Source organism: Ictidomys tridecemlineatus, chromosome Y, assembly GCF_052094955.1.
Source record: "Ictidomys tridecemlineatus isolate mIctTri1 chromosome Y, mIctTri1.hap1, whole genome shotgun sequence".
Lineage (NCBI taxonomy): Eukaryota > Metazoa > Chordata > Mammalia > Rodentia > Sciuridae > Ictidomys > Ictidomys tridecemlineatus.
The window spans coordinates 16,258,855-16,273,437 of NC_135494.1; the positions used below are offsets into that span (position 1 = coordinate 16,258,855).

Here is a 14,583-nt window from a genome sequence, read left to right on the forward strand (position 1 = left end):
CACCTTGGCTCAGCCATGTCTCTGCTCCCAGGAGACACGAGGGATCTTTCCAGGACGCCAGTGAGCACAGAACAGTGGAGCAGCAGCGCCAAGAGCAGGAAGCCCAGTATTTGTCTCAGAGCCCTTTGTCCCCTAGGGCCCTAGCTGCCCCAGCCCACAGCCTTACATGAGTGTAGCCTGTGGGTGTCAAGAGACCTTGAAAATGCGGATGAAGCTGGGCAGACCCCTGCTCCCTGGAGAGAGCTCCAGGGTCCTGCACAGGGGCCCAGCAGACTGTTCAGCGAGCTGGCTGGGCTGGGACAGGCTAGGGGGCGCTGTCATCGTGGCAGGGAGCACACAGGTGTCTCAGGCTCCCCAAGGCTTGGCTTTCTGACTCTGGAGCTGTTTCAGATCTAACTTAGTGCTCTATATTGTTTAGCCTTCTCTCAGGGTTAAATAGGAATTACCTCTCTCGTTCTGGAGCTCTTGTACAAAGGGTTCAATTTGCAGTGATCAGGTTCTCAGCCCCTTAGGGGAGGGGAAGCTCCGAATTTTAACTCTGAGTTCTGAGCACGAAGAAGCGCTGGCCTGTAGAAGGAAGCTACGTGCACGTGTGTGTGGCGGTGCTAGAAATGGACTTCCCTTTGCCTTTTTGATGCATTCTTTTTTCTTTTTTTTATTTTTATTGTTGGTTGTTCAAAACATTACATAGTTCTTGATATATCATATTTCACACTTTGATTCAAGTGGGTTATGAACTCCCATTTTTACCCCGTATACAGATTGCAGAATCACATCAGTTACACTTCCATTGATTTTCATATTGCCATACTCGTGTCTGTTGTATTCTGCTGCCTTTCCTATCCTCTACTATCCCCCCTCCCCTCACCTCCCCTCCCCTCTTCTCTCTCTACCCCCTCTACTGTAATTCATTTCTCCCCCTTGTATTATTTTTCCCTTTCCCCTCACTTCCTCTTGTATGTAATTTTGTATAACCCTGAGGGTCTCCTTCCATTTCCATGAAATTTCCCTTCTCTCTCCCTTTCCCTCCCACCTCTCATCCCTGTTTAATGTTAATCTTCTTCTCATGCTCTTTGTCCCTACTCTGTTCTTAGTTACTCTCCTTGATGCATTCTTTTCCTCTCTTTTAATGCTGTTATATTATTGCTAAAAATAAATAGGATATGGCCTACCTGAGGCCCATTCACCCCAATCACAGCACCTCTGCCACCAGAGACTGCTGGTCCCCGTGTGAGGTCAAGAGGATATGTTCTTACTTCTTCAACTCAGGTAACCTTTGGTGACACAGAACTTTCTGGCCATCTTAGGTTTGGAAAAATCAGGAGGTTTCTCTAAAGGAATTTTAAAAAAAAAACAGGTAAGCAGCATTGCCTCATGGAGTGGGAAGGTGCAAGAAGGAAAGGCGTGCCCACTGTGGAAGTGCCCAGCTGATTGGAGCCATTTTTGCCAGGAAAGAGAGCCCATGGTCACACCTTGTGCAAAGCATCCCACGCCAGGGGCTCCCATCCCTACATTCCTGTCCTGAAAGGAAGCCACTCAGAGGCAAGGTGGGTCCAACCACCTCCCATGTGTTCACTCATCACTGTGTTCCAGCATCACCCTAGTTAACAGTCCTGATGGAATTGGATGTGTCTCAGAATGTCACCCTCATGAGCTCTACCCTGCTACAGCTGCAGTTCTGCAGTGGGAGAAACTCAAAACCTCAAAACACATGCACATGAAAGAAAAGAGCAAGAACCAGAGCCCAAACAGGCCAGGTGTGGCAAAGACAGCTGGAGTGCCTAGGTTGGGACTCAGAATTATGTCAGTGGGGTGGCATTGCTGCTGGCACCAGCATGATAACAGAGAGCCAGCCCTGCTCATTTTGGGGAGCAGTGTGTTGGCGAAGGCAGCAGAAATTGAGAGGCAGGATTGAGTTTGGCCCTAGGAGGAGGTTGGGTAAAAGGCCAGTGTGAGTTGGAGGGCTTGGGCAGATAGAGAGAGGCCAGGGCACACCCCAAAGCCTGGAGACTGCACTTGATGTCCAGGGTTGTGAAACACCACCTCCCCTCTTACTCAAAACTGAGAGCAAGGGGCATTGATGAGTTCAGTTTTTGTGCGGCTGCATCCAAGGTGGCTTGGCTAGGCACCTCTGTTTCCTTGACTCAGGAGGCTGGGAGTCCAGGCTCCACTGAGGCTCGGCTGGGAGGATCGGACTCTGAGTTTATGCCTGTGTTCCTGGTAGGATCCATGTTGGCTGAGCCTCAGTGTTTTTGTAATGAGAGGATGGGTGACCGTCATGTCTTTATCACAGGACACACTTGCTAAATGGATTTGTTTGCTCTGAGGAGGAAAGAGAGAGAGGGGAGTGGTGCTGGAGACAGGGATGCAGACAGGGGTCATGGACTTGGCATAACTCAGTCTTGGAGGTGATATCCCATCACCTGTACCCACTTCAATTCCCATGAATCCAGAGGCTGAGCCCCCTTGAGGTGAGGGGTGAACCGGTTCTGGGCAGCAGCATGCTGTGGTACCTCGGAGTCTCTGTGAGACCCCAACACTAGACACACTTGGCCCTTTTGAAATCTTAGGAGAAGCCTTGGGAAGTTGTATGGCAGAGGGGGGCAGCCTCTGCATCTCAGTCCCCTCCAACTTGCCATGGTGTAGAGAGGGAACTGCAGCCACGATCGGACGGACATTGGCCACATTCCTGTGTGGGACACAGGCCTGATTGAGTTGGGGTGCATTCTTTGTCTCTGCCCTTCTTGTGATTGTCCCATCTCTACATTTGTGCTTTAGCCACCTGTGAGTTCCATCTCTGGTTTCAGAGAGAATAGAGGGTGTTATGGGCCAATAGACACAATAAACCCTAGAGATTAGATGCTACCCTACTTTCCAGAAAAGACTGGGCACAGCATGAGTTGCACATTAATGGGACCAGGGTCCAAAAGCTGCTGAGAGGGAAGGACTAGTTTTGAATGCATTTTTGAAGGCTCCAAGCTGGAACTCTAGTGGCACCAAGCAGGGCAGATTTTGGTGGGGATGTTTGGGTAGTTGTTGGTGAACACCTGCGCACCTGAGATGGGTAGGCATGGAGGAGAAATCAGCAGCCCATAGGGCTTTTGAAAGTGGTCTTATGTGAAAAGAGGCTCAGGTATGGACACAGGAAATGACATCATTGCCTTGATTATGGATCAAACAGAACATGGAACCCTGGTATCCAGGCACCCACTTCACTGACCAAGCCATCCGAGCTCATTTGGTTGGAGAAACTGGAGTGAGAAGGATGTTCTCCTGTGGTTGCAAACAATGCCGAGCCTCAGGCTCCCAGGAATCTCAGGGGGGCCAACTAGCCCTTTTGTGGATGCACTGGGTGAGGCTTCATCTTAGACGCCAGAGCCTCTGGAGATTGTCGCAGAGGAGCTCAAGAGTAACTGTAAGTAGCACAGGGCAGGTGAGCCCAGCAGGCCCTCTAGTCTAATCCCTGATGAATGGCCCAGGACTCCTATTCTGACTCTGTATGTGTGTGTGTGTGTGTGTGTGTGTGTGTGTGTGTGTGTTTGTACTGATGGGAACTGTCCCATTGTGCTTTGACTCTAGTGTATTGGCACAAGTCATTTTTCTGTTTGTCACCATTTCCATTTTGAACCCACCATTCTTGGTCCCAACCCAGGGTGAAAATGATGAGAACACGGAGGAGCCCTTCAGGGTACAGAGCCTTGAACCTTACAGGCAGGACCAGCTTAGGAATGAGCTCCTGCCTGTCATTTGTGGGAGAAACCTACATTTCAGCAGCAACATGGGGTTAATCTCCTAAGATTTCATCCCCACCCAGCAGGTGCTGGATCTCTTGTTCCCAAGGTAAGCACCAGACCACCAAGCCCAAGTGTGTAGCCCCCTCATGCCTGGGTCTTGGGGCTGCCATGTACCTCTCAGGAACCCAAAGGTTTGTGATACCTAGTGAGATAGAGGACCACACTCATAGTGTAATGTCAGCCCCAAAAGGGACGAGTCCTGGAGGTGCCTGCCACAGCCTTGCAAGGGGAGTGAACTTCCCCTCTCAGGCAGAGAAACCATTCTGACTCCAGCTGATCCACAGAGGTCCGTGGAGCAGTCCCCACACACTGGGCACCACAGCTCAATGGTGTGCACTGAGCTCATTCCCAGGTGGACTCAGCAAGGCCAGGTGGTCTTTCTGGTGTGATGTTGGCTTTGTGAAGAACGTAGATCTGTGCCAGAGGCGTCTCAAAACTCGGGCCTTGGAAAAGCACTTTTGGGTTAATAAAGACATGTTAGTTTCCATAGTGGGACAGAGCATCCTAGCTGGGACATAGCTGGACAGGGGCTTTGGACATGGCAGCTCCCACACCCAGAGATATGTGGGAATCAGCAGTTTGGGCTCATTCACTGATGAACATGGAGAAAGCACTCACTGTGTGAAGACACGTTTCCAGTAACGTTTCATAATTTAGTGAAAAATGGGGTGCAAATGACTGCCATTGTGTCCCTTTTCATGGGGGTCAGCCTCAAACCGCAGGTGCCATGAGTACATATCCTACATGGGACTGCATCCCTGACTCCATGGGGCATAACTGCACGTTGTCCTCTTCAGTGACTATGGTGGACCCTTGGACCAACTTCAACATGGAATGGGCTTGGGGTCAAGAGGGTGGGCTCCTGTTACTAGAGTAGGGACCTGCAAGGTGATTTGACTTGGGAAGGCTGAGGAAAGACTGCTCTCCCCAATTCAGTTTTCTGCCTGCAGTGTAAGGTGTGGGGCTTCAACAGTAGGAGGGGTAAGGCAGGGAGTTGTAGGTAGTCATGGTCCTCTGGGGAAGGCCCTGGGATAATGGATCCCCTACTCTACACCTCCCTGTCCTCCCTCAGGGCCACAGAGATGTGGTCTGCACTCATGGGAAAAGAGAGGTCCACCGCTACTCAGGGGGACTCAGTGAGAGCTCACAGAGAATGAGGTAGCATTGCAGCCCTCCCCAGGGGAGGAGGTGTCTCTTGAGCCCTGAGAAGAGTGGGCAGGAGGACAGACACTCCTGGAAGGTGCATTCCAGGTTGGAGAGAAGGTAGCCAAGAGGAAGAAGAGGGTCGGGCCTGCCCAGAGGAGGGGAGAGCTGGTCATACCATGAATCTAACGCTCCTTCGTTGAAGGTTCTTTGCCTAGCGACCTGTCCTGTCCCTGCCTATACAGCCACTGTGTCTTTCCTGAGGTGGACTGGTGTGTTCAGAACCAGGGACGGTTCAGGAGGGTAGGGTCAGAGGTTTGCTCTGGAGGCCATGGCGAAGGCAAGGCCAGGGTTTTGCTGACTCCACACCTGCCTCCCCACAGTGCCTCATCTTCTTTCCTGGGGACCTGGGTGAACTTCCACACCGAGGCTTTCCATCAGCCTCCAGGCTCTCTGAGTCTGCAGCAGCTGCTGCCATACGTGTGGCTCCTCCTGAGTGGCTTTAACCTGGAGCACCAAGCACACCACCTGCTGGCCCCAACTGAAGATGGCATATCAAGCCAGGCAGAGCCTGAGAGCCAGGTGGACTGTGGTGAGTACCTAAGGGTATATGAGGAAAGGTCTGACTGTTGTTCCACTGCAGGGAGTCTGTATACCTGGTGTTGGGTTGGAAATAAGGATAAGCCTTTGTCCATTCAGGAAGTTACCCTAGTTTGCAAAGAGGTCCTGTGTGGGCTAAGGGCCTGAGTTCTTCCTGGCAGAAGGGGTATTGTCTGTCTGTGCGAAGGTCAGGGCAAGGCAGTCATGTTGGCATCTTTTCTCCTCTAGCTACAAGCTCAGTTCCTGTCACGGCTCCTCAGCCAACCCCAGAGCCAGAGCCTTCTCCCAGGGAAGGGGCAGAGCCGGAGTCCAGGACATCAGGGGTCTCCACTCAGTACTCCCCACGGCCCAAATATACCAATCCGATGAGAGGCAGGTGCGTCATTTGCATCTACCTGGAAAATGAAAGGACAACACAGTATAGGAGCATCCTGGTGAGTCTTTGAGCAGGGGAGTCTCCTGGGAGCCCACAGTGGGGAAGACCGAGTCCACAGCAAACACTTTGGACTAGGCCTGTCTTCTTGAACTGGAGCTTCTGGAAGGTCAGGAAGGAGAGCAGAAAGTGAGGAAGAGAGAGGGGGGAGAGCAGCAGCATGCCAGGTCTGGGTGCGAGTGGGCCTGCGTGTTTGGGGGTGTGCAGGTCAGAAGTGCAGGAGTGAGTGCTGGGTTCAGAGGAGGTCAGAGAAATATCGAGGGTACAGGCCATCCTCTACTGACCTTGGTATTGAGGAGGAGTATATTGAACTGTGGTATTGAGGAGGAGTATATTGAAGCAGAGGAGTTGGCAGTCATTTTCTTGTGTGTGGGAGGGGATATGTTGCTGGTTGAAGGGAAGGGAGCCATTGTAGAATGATTAGGGTGGGTAGGTGTGGGTCACAGACAACTGGGGGCCTTGGAGGGGCTCATTAGTGTCCTAGTTTGCATGTATGTGAATAGAGATTTAGCGGGTCTCTCTGCAGGATCTTCCTGGGTGTGGAGTATCCATCATGAGACTCTGGTGACCACCTCCAGGGGAGCCATGTTGAACCACTGCACCTGCTGTGTCCAAAACTCCTGACACCCCAGCAAGCACTGACACTCTCGAGCCCAGCAGCTTCCATGCCTATCATTAAAGAGTCCGTGTGTGTGTTGTGCCTGGGTGTCAAGACCAAAGCACCTAGGGTTTGTGCCTTGTCCACACAAAAATGCAGCTGCATCCCAGACCAGAGCAGGGATATGAAAGTCCACTGGACCATTCCTCCCATCTGTGGGGACTAGAGTGTGCCTTTTGGTCCTTATTCCCTTGTCCCTGTAGGGCATAGCAGATTGAAGCAAACTCTTGTACCAAGATTGGACTAGAGGCTCATAGGAAGACCCCACATGATCACATGAAGGCCTCAGGTAGCAGGGTATCAAGATGGTGCCCTTGTGTTGAGAGCTCTCTTGTCTCTGATTTTCCTCGAGCACTGTCCTCTGGGTAGCTACTCCCAAATTCCCTCTCTGATGAGCTTTCTCCAACCCTGCTCAGGTGACCTCCCAGGACAGGACTCCAGTCGTAATCCGCAAGGCCTTAGATGTACACTTGCTCCAGCAGAAGGATCCAAAAAACTATGAGCTTCTGCATATTGTCTGGAACCATCAGAGTAAGTGGAACCATCAGAGGGTAGGGAGCAGTGAGTCACAGTGGGCTCACGATAACTGGGAGACAAAACACAGTGTGCATTGGCCCAATGCCCAGGAAGAGTATGGTGGGACTTGTGCACAAAACAAAGTGTAATGATGGGGCATAAATCTGCAGGTTCTTCATGTTCCCCAGGGGCTGTGGACCTGCCTATGGTGTTCTTTCCTTGGCCTGAGGAGGCATTGCAAAGCTATTATCCACAAAGGGCCAAGAAGAGAGTCTTCTTTGTCTTGTGTCAAAGAAGACAGACAACCACAGGGTGCCTACTTTGGCAGCCTTTTCTGACCTAGATGAGTACATGAGAAAAGCAATTCAATGAAGAATCATTTCTGGCTTCCAATCTTTTTATTCATTGCAAACTGAGTCCACTTAGGACCAGAGGCCATTTCTAGAGAGAAGTGTGTAGTAGAATAGAACCCTTCACAGCTTGTAGACTGTTCTTGGAGAGAGAGAGGGTGGGAGGGAGGGAGAGAGAGAGAGAGAGAGAGAGAGAGAGAGAGAGAGAGAGAGAGAGAAGGAGAAGGAGGAGGAGAAGGAGGAGGAGAAGGAGAAGGAGGAGTAGAAAAATGAAAATAAGTTGAAGGAGAAGACCATGAATAAGAAGTTCAAGATGACTATAAGAAGAAGCATGAGGAGAAGATGAAGAAGAACAAGAACAAGAAGGAGAAACACAAGGTGAACAAGAAGTATAACAATACATTGATTAAAAATGTGAATGAGAATTATACTCATGAGCAGGAAATGCAGTAGTGGGGAATTCAAGAGAAATACATTGCTCTGGATGGCACAGCCCTGCTGTGGACATCCTCCACCCATGCTCAACACACCTCCAAACCATACCCCTCCAATTAGTGTAGCCCTGTATGAGTGTATGAATCCACTGGCAAGGTGGAGGCACCCACCATTAAATGCTTTTCCCCAAACCCACCTGTGATCATTGCTGCAGTGGGGAGAAAACCTTGAACACATGAGTCTTTGGTGACCAATCCAGATACAAAGTCTAGCTGTTTCTCTTTGTTGGGTCCAACGTGAACTAAGAGAGTCTGGGGTACAAGGGGCTATTTCCTTGAAAGGTGTTCCTGTACTGGACCTCCTGTGCATAGAGGGTCCTCAGGGAGGAATCAGTGGGGAGTCTTTGGTGGAACAGTAGCTGGATTCGGGGGCTCTCAGGTCTGTGTGTGAGACCTGAGCTGGCAGAGGCTCTCAGTTGTGGGGGATGTTGGGTAGTATATTCCTTGAGTGTCACCTACCACGCCTCTGCCCCTGCCTCTCCAGAGCTGAGGGTCCCTGCTGATGCGAAAGTATATTACGGCCTGATTGGAGGAGTGCATTATGACTTTCTTCTTCGGGAAACAGATGCCAGCAAGTCGTTGAAGGTCAAGCCAAAGGAGGTAAACAGCCACCTTCTTCAGTCTTTACTCCTGGTGCCACTCCACATCCTCCAAGGGGACAAGAACCTCAGGTTCTGGATGGATGTTGTAGAATGCCCACAGAGCCAACTGCCAGGCTGGGTGGGGTGCAGGTGCTGGGCTTTGCTGATATTGTCATCCCCCACAGTTCTTGGAGCCTTCTGTGGCAGTGGCATCCAGGACCCCAGCAGCTGTGAGCAGCAGCTCTGCAGTGGCTGCAGGATCATTGCCCCAGGCCACCCAAAGCAATGAGTGCTGCATGAGAAAAGTCACCAGTAGCAGCTCCTCACTGCTTCACTCCAGCGAGCAGGTGGAAGACAACCGCTTTATTTATGTCCTCCTAGAGGGACAGAGTGAGAGAGAGTCAAAGCGCATCCTGGTAAGCCTGACAGTAGGGCTGCCTCCTGGGTGTCCACACAGTGGAAGGCAGGAGACACAGCCAACCCCGGGGCTGTGGTGGGAAATAAAGAAGAGAGAGGTCCATCTTAAGGGCTTGACCTGAGGAGGGAGAGCATCAGCATGCCCAGCTCCAGTGGTGAGTGGGTGTTGTAGTGTGGGTTTTGCAGGCCAGAAGTGCAGACGGAAGTTCTGTGGACAGATGAAGTCAGAGATATGTCCAGGGTGCAGGCTGCAGTGACTAGAACTTGGTATTCTCAATGAGTGAGGTTGGAGCAGAGGAGGTGGCAGTGACTTGTCACATGTGTAGGAGGGGATGTGTTCCTTGTAGCAGGGAAGAGAACCTCCTTAGCATGACTAGGTGTGGGAATTTGGGGAGGGGATCACCTGGGGGGTCATGCCAAAGCTTCGGAATGTTAGCCTTTGCATGTATGTAAATGCGGAGCTAAAGGGGTTCTTGGCAGAATTTCTATGGATGTGCAGTAGACACGCTAATGCTGCAGGTGTCCAGCTGCAGAGAAGACACGTTCAGTGACTGCCAGTGCTGAGTCAAGTACATCATTACAACCAGACCCCCACCGAGCTTCCAGAGGCCAGGGCCTCTCAAGGCTATCATGAAGCACTCAAGTACACACTCTTGTATCTGAGTCTGTTTTGTGTAGTGGCAGTCAGGACAAAAATTTTCAGTGCGTCTGCCTCTTCCACGCACAAAGGCAGCCTGCACCCCAGAGCACACTTGGTGCACAGATCCCTGGCCCATTGCTCTCGTCTCAGTGAGATGAGAGTGTGTCTGTGCATAGGCAGTTTGGTCCTTTGACCTGAGTGGAATGTGGCTCCCCAGGGGGAGGGAAGATGGCAGGTACAGGCAGATATTTGTACCAAGATTGTTCTAGTAGCACGTTGCAAGAACCCAGGGGTTATATGGAGGCTACACTCAGGTAGCAGGATAACAAGATTGTGCCCTTGTATATGTAGCTGAGATTTCTCCTGAATGTTTGACCACAGTCTTCTGGGTAGCTCCTCTAAAAGCCATTCTCTGATGACATTTATTCCACCCTGATCCAGGTGACCAGTGTGGATACAGTGAAGAGCCTCATCTGAAGGGCCTTGGACCAAAATTTGTTGCAGCATGAGGATGTGGACAACTTTTAGATGCTGAGAATGATTCCTCTGCATGAGAGTAAGTAGGACAATCAGACAGTGGGGAAACATGATCCACAGTGGGCTCAGGATAACTCACAGCCAAGAGAAAGTGGGCCTTGGCCACAAAATACCAAAGTGTGGTGGGCCTGGTGCAGGAGACCAAGTGCAGTGATGGGCGTGTCCAATGTGGAGGTGCTCAATGAGGCCCAAGGGGGCTGCTGAACCTCCCTAAATGTGTTCTCCCCTGGACCTGGTCTGGCAACGTGAAGCTAATATCCATGAGGGCAAGGCAGAGAGAGGCTCAATCCATCATCAGTTTGGTTTATGGCTCACTGATAAGGATGCCTTCAAATGAAGAGGAGGAGAACATGGGTCCTGATTGGATCAGCATTGCTATGGACAGAAGCAGCACAGGTCCCAATCCATGGCCAGGATATGAGAAGTCCTGCCTACTCACAGGAATGTCAGGATTGCAGCAACTGGGAACAGGACTCAGTGAAGAGGAAGTCAAGGCTAGGGGACAGCCTGTTTGGGTTCTTTTGGGAACAATTCCAAGTCCTCTGTGCCTGGGTGCCCATCTCCTGAAGATATCAGAATGGCCAGGTTATTATTCCTTCCAGCAACAAAGAAGGGCTCTGAAGAACAGAGGCCACAATGCTGAGCTGTCCACAATTCCAGTGCTCTTTCCTTTCTTGTGAGCCAGACACTCCTAGCCTTCACCATCCCAGCCTGTCCACAATAGAACCCACCATCTGTAGGGCACGTAAGTGAGTTTTCCAATTTTCCCACACCATCTCATTTGGGTTGGCTCTGTCTCACACATGAGGAAGACTGAGGTGCAAAGAGCTGGGCAAGGGGCAGTGTCTGCGAATCTCAGGGACTTGGGAGGCAGTGCAGGAGGATGGGGATTTCCAAACAACCTCAGAAACTTAGGGAGACCCTGTACCCAAGTAAAAAGGCCTGGGAATGGTCTCAGTGCTTAATTGCCTCTGGTTTTATCCCTAGTACAAAAATAAGCCAGTCAATAAGGAATTACCAAACTGAGAATCTACGAAGATGATTTCAGAAACAGACTTTCAACCCAAGCATCAGTTGAGAGCAGGCTCCAGACCAGGGGAGGTTTGTGTGTAACAGACGTCAAAAGGGAGGACTACGGGGGGCCTGGAACCCACTAGGTGTGATGGCATCTATGCCTTATGGCAGGAGGGTGGCAGTGATGCTGGCCCTCTCCTAGATTTTGGAAACCTTGTTTTCATTGGGGAAACTTTATGGAGGTGGAATCTATTTCAGCAATCCTGGTCCAGATGAGGTGCGGACTTCCACAGGTAGAAGCCTATCCAGAATATGGTGTCTGTTAGGAAGTCTTTCCTGACTGTGACAATGACAAAGAAAGGAAGTCACTTGTCTTTGGTCTTGGTTTCACTCCTGGCCATTGATTGAGAACTGATTTCATCTTGGACTACTGAACAGAGGCTGCATCTGGCCAGAAGAGTGTGATAGATTTGAACTCCTCAGGATGCCCCACCATTGCCAGAGATATAAGGAGAAGGAGGAGGAGAAAGAGGACACAACTGAGTGGGGAGAGGATCACACGATGAAGAGCAGGAGGAAGAAGAAGAAAAAGAAGGAAGTGAACAGAATGAAGGGTGGAGGGAGATACACAAGAAGAAGAACAAGAAGGAACCATGTAAGAACAAGAAAAAGACCCAGAAAGAACTACAAGAAGATGCAGGACAGAAAGAAGAGCCAGAAGTAGAACAAAAACCAGAATAAAAGTACCAAGCAGACAGCTCATGATGAGAAACAAGGGGAAGGAGAGCGAACCTAGAAAACAATAGAGTTCTCCAGGGCACCACCCTGCTGAAGTCTTCCCATGTCCATGCCCAACACACCTCTGATGGATACCACCTCCCCTCCACGTAGTCATCCATGAGTGGATTCATCCAGGGCAAGGGGATGAATTCGCCCACCATCCAACGCTTCCCTTAATGCCCATGTGTGAGCATGGCTGCCCTGGGGAGAAAGGCCTAAGCACAGGAGCCTTTGCCAATCCTGATGCAGAGCCTAGCAGTGTCCCTTTGGCAGACCAACCTGCACTGAGAAGTTCTGGGCCCAAGGTGCTGTTTCCATTGCCTGGTGCTCTTTTGGTTTAGAATCCTGTACATCATCTTCTCCAGGGAAGAATCACTGAGGGAGTCTTTGGTGGCACTGTAGCTGGATAGGAGGGCTCTCAATTCTGGTGCAGGCTCGCCCTGGCGGAGACTCTCAGGGGTTGTGTGTGTTTTGTGGTAAAATCCTTGAGTGCCATCTAACAATTCTCTCCACTTTGCTCTGCAGAAATCAAGGCCCCTGACCACTCACCCATGTATCAGTCTAGGACCCCACGGATAAAATATTTCATCGTGAGGAAACGCCACGAGGTCAAGAGAAAGGAGGTAAACACCTACCTTATTCAAGCTGTACTTGTGTTGCCATTCCACTCCCACCTGGGGAAATAAGAAGCCTCAGCACCTGGACATATGTGCTAGAAGCCCATAGAGCCAACTGACAGGCTGGGGTGGCTTTCTGTTTCTGGGTTTGCTGATGTTCCATCCCCCACAGTTCTCAGAATCAACCTGCAAGTCCTCCAGGCCGCTTTCCCACAAGCAGGTGGGAGACACCTGCTTAATTCGTGTCCACTTAGAAATACAAAGTCCAAAGATGGCCAAGAAGGTCCTGGTAAGCCTGGGAGCAGGGGCGTCCCCTGGTGCTTACACCTGGGTGGGGAGCAGACACTGGTCCAATACCATGGACTACTCATGCCCTCTTGAATTTGGAGCTTCTGGATGATCAGGAGGATAGATGGGAATCAATAAGGGAGAGGTCAGTGTGAAGGGCTGGAGCTGAAATGAGGGAGAGCAGAAGCTTGTCCACCACCATGTCTGAGGGAGTCTGTGTGTCAGGTGGCAGCATGCAGTCCAGAAGGGCAGAGGCAGGTATAGGTGACAGATGAGAACAGGCCAGGACCTAGATTGCAGGTTCCACTCTATGGGATGCTAAGGTCTATGGAGGAGGACAGCAGTGTGAGGTTCTGCATGTTCCTTGAACAAGGAGCTGAGAGGGTCTCTCTGCAGAGTCAGTATGGATGTGGAGCAAGCACACTAAATGTCCAGGTAACCCAATGACCACCCTTGCTGGATGAGGTGCCCTCCTACACCCCAGCCAGCACTGAGCCTCTGGAGGCCAGGAGCTCTCGTGGCTATCTTTCAGCACTCCTGTGTGTGGTCATGTTCCTGGGTCTGATTTGGGCCCTGGAAATCCAGACCAAAGACTCTAGGTTTTATGCCTAGGCCATTCCCAATGCCGCCTGCATCCTCGGGCAGACCTGGGATCTTGGAGGCTATTGTCCAATTCCTCTCAACTTGTGGGATGAGATTGCATCTGTATGCAGGTAGTGGGGTCCTTTCACTTGGAGAGAAGTGCAGCTGCACAAAGAGCAATGGCAGGTCCAGGAAGTTATGTACAAGGATTGGGCTAGTAGCCTATGGGAAGAGCCCACGCGATGAGCAGGAGGTCAGCCTCAGGTAGTAGGGTCATTGATGTTGCCCTTGTATTTAGAGTGGAGGTGCCTCCAGAATGCCCCTGCCCACTGTCCTTGAGTAGTCACTTCAAGGCCCATTTCCTGAAGGCCTGTCTTCCATGCTGCTCCAGGTGACCTGCCAAGATCGGGCTCCTGTTGTCATCCGCAGGGCCCTCGACCTACACTTGCTTACTCAGGAGAAGCCGGAGGATTATGAGCTGGGCCAAATCATCTCTCACCGTCACAGTAAGTGGGACAATCAGATGGCAGAGAGCAAGGGTCAGGATGTGGACTCAGGTCAACTCTTAGCACCAAAGTGTAGTCTCTGACCCCCAAGAACACTCCAATAGGTGTGTTGGGTTCGTGCACAAAGCCAACTGCACTTCTGCTGTTGGAAGGTCTCGAGGTCCAATGGTATACCCCAGTGGATATTGTGGCTCCCCACCAGGTGCCTCCCCTGTACATGAACAGGCATCCAAAGCTGACATCTTTGAGGAGTGAGGAGGAAAGCCTCTTTCCAGGAGCAGTATGCTTTCATGGTCTGGGATAGGAGTGGTTTCAGAGGAACATGGAATGCATGGGCTAAAGAGGGAACTGGCATTTTGTGGACTGAAGCAGTAGGATTGAAAGCCTTCTGTGTGACCAGAAAACCTCTGCCTTGGCAGAGCATTGCCAGGATTCTAGCAAGCAGTAACAGGATGAAATTGGGAAGAAAACACAGCCTGGGATACAGCTTGAATCATCTGTCTTTGCATAAATTCCATGGTCTTCTGTACCTGAGTTCACTTGCCAAGGAGTGATCCCAATAGCCAGGTTGTGATCCCTAACTAAAGTCAGATGAGGGCTTCCTGAGCACATAGCCACAAAGCTCATCTGATA

At 50.9% G+C, this 14,583-nt stretch overlaps 1 protein-coding gene across 1 annotated transcript; it reads left to right on the forward strand.

Annotated features, from left to right (window-relative positions):
- The first annotated feature begins 5,394 nt into the window (after positions 1-5,394).
- LOC144372056 (ral guanine nucleotide dissociation stimulator-like) lies at positions 5,395-12,846 on the forward strand. Its single transcript, XM_078035476.1, has 6 exons — positions 5,395-5,529; positions 5,766-5,971; positions 7,045-7,159; positions 8,473-8,588; positions 10,068-10,182; positions 12,483-12,846. Exons 2-5 carry the CDS (start codon positions 5,903-5,905, stop codon positions 10,101-10,103), a joined length of 336 nt encoding a protein of 111 aa, XP_077891602.1. The 5' UTR covers positions 5,395-5,529; positions 5,766-5,902; the 3' UTR covers positions 10,104-10,182; positions 12,483-12,846.
- Positions 12,847-14,583: the final 1,737 nt, after the last annotated feature.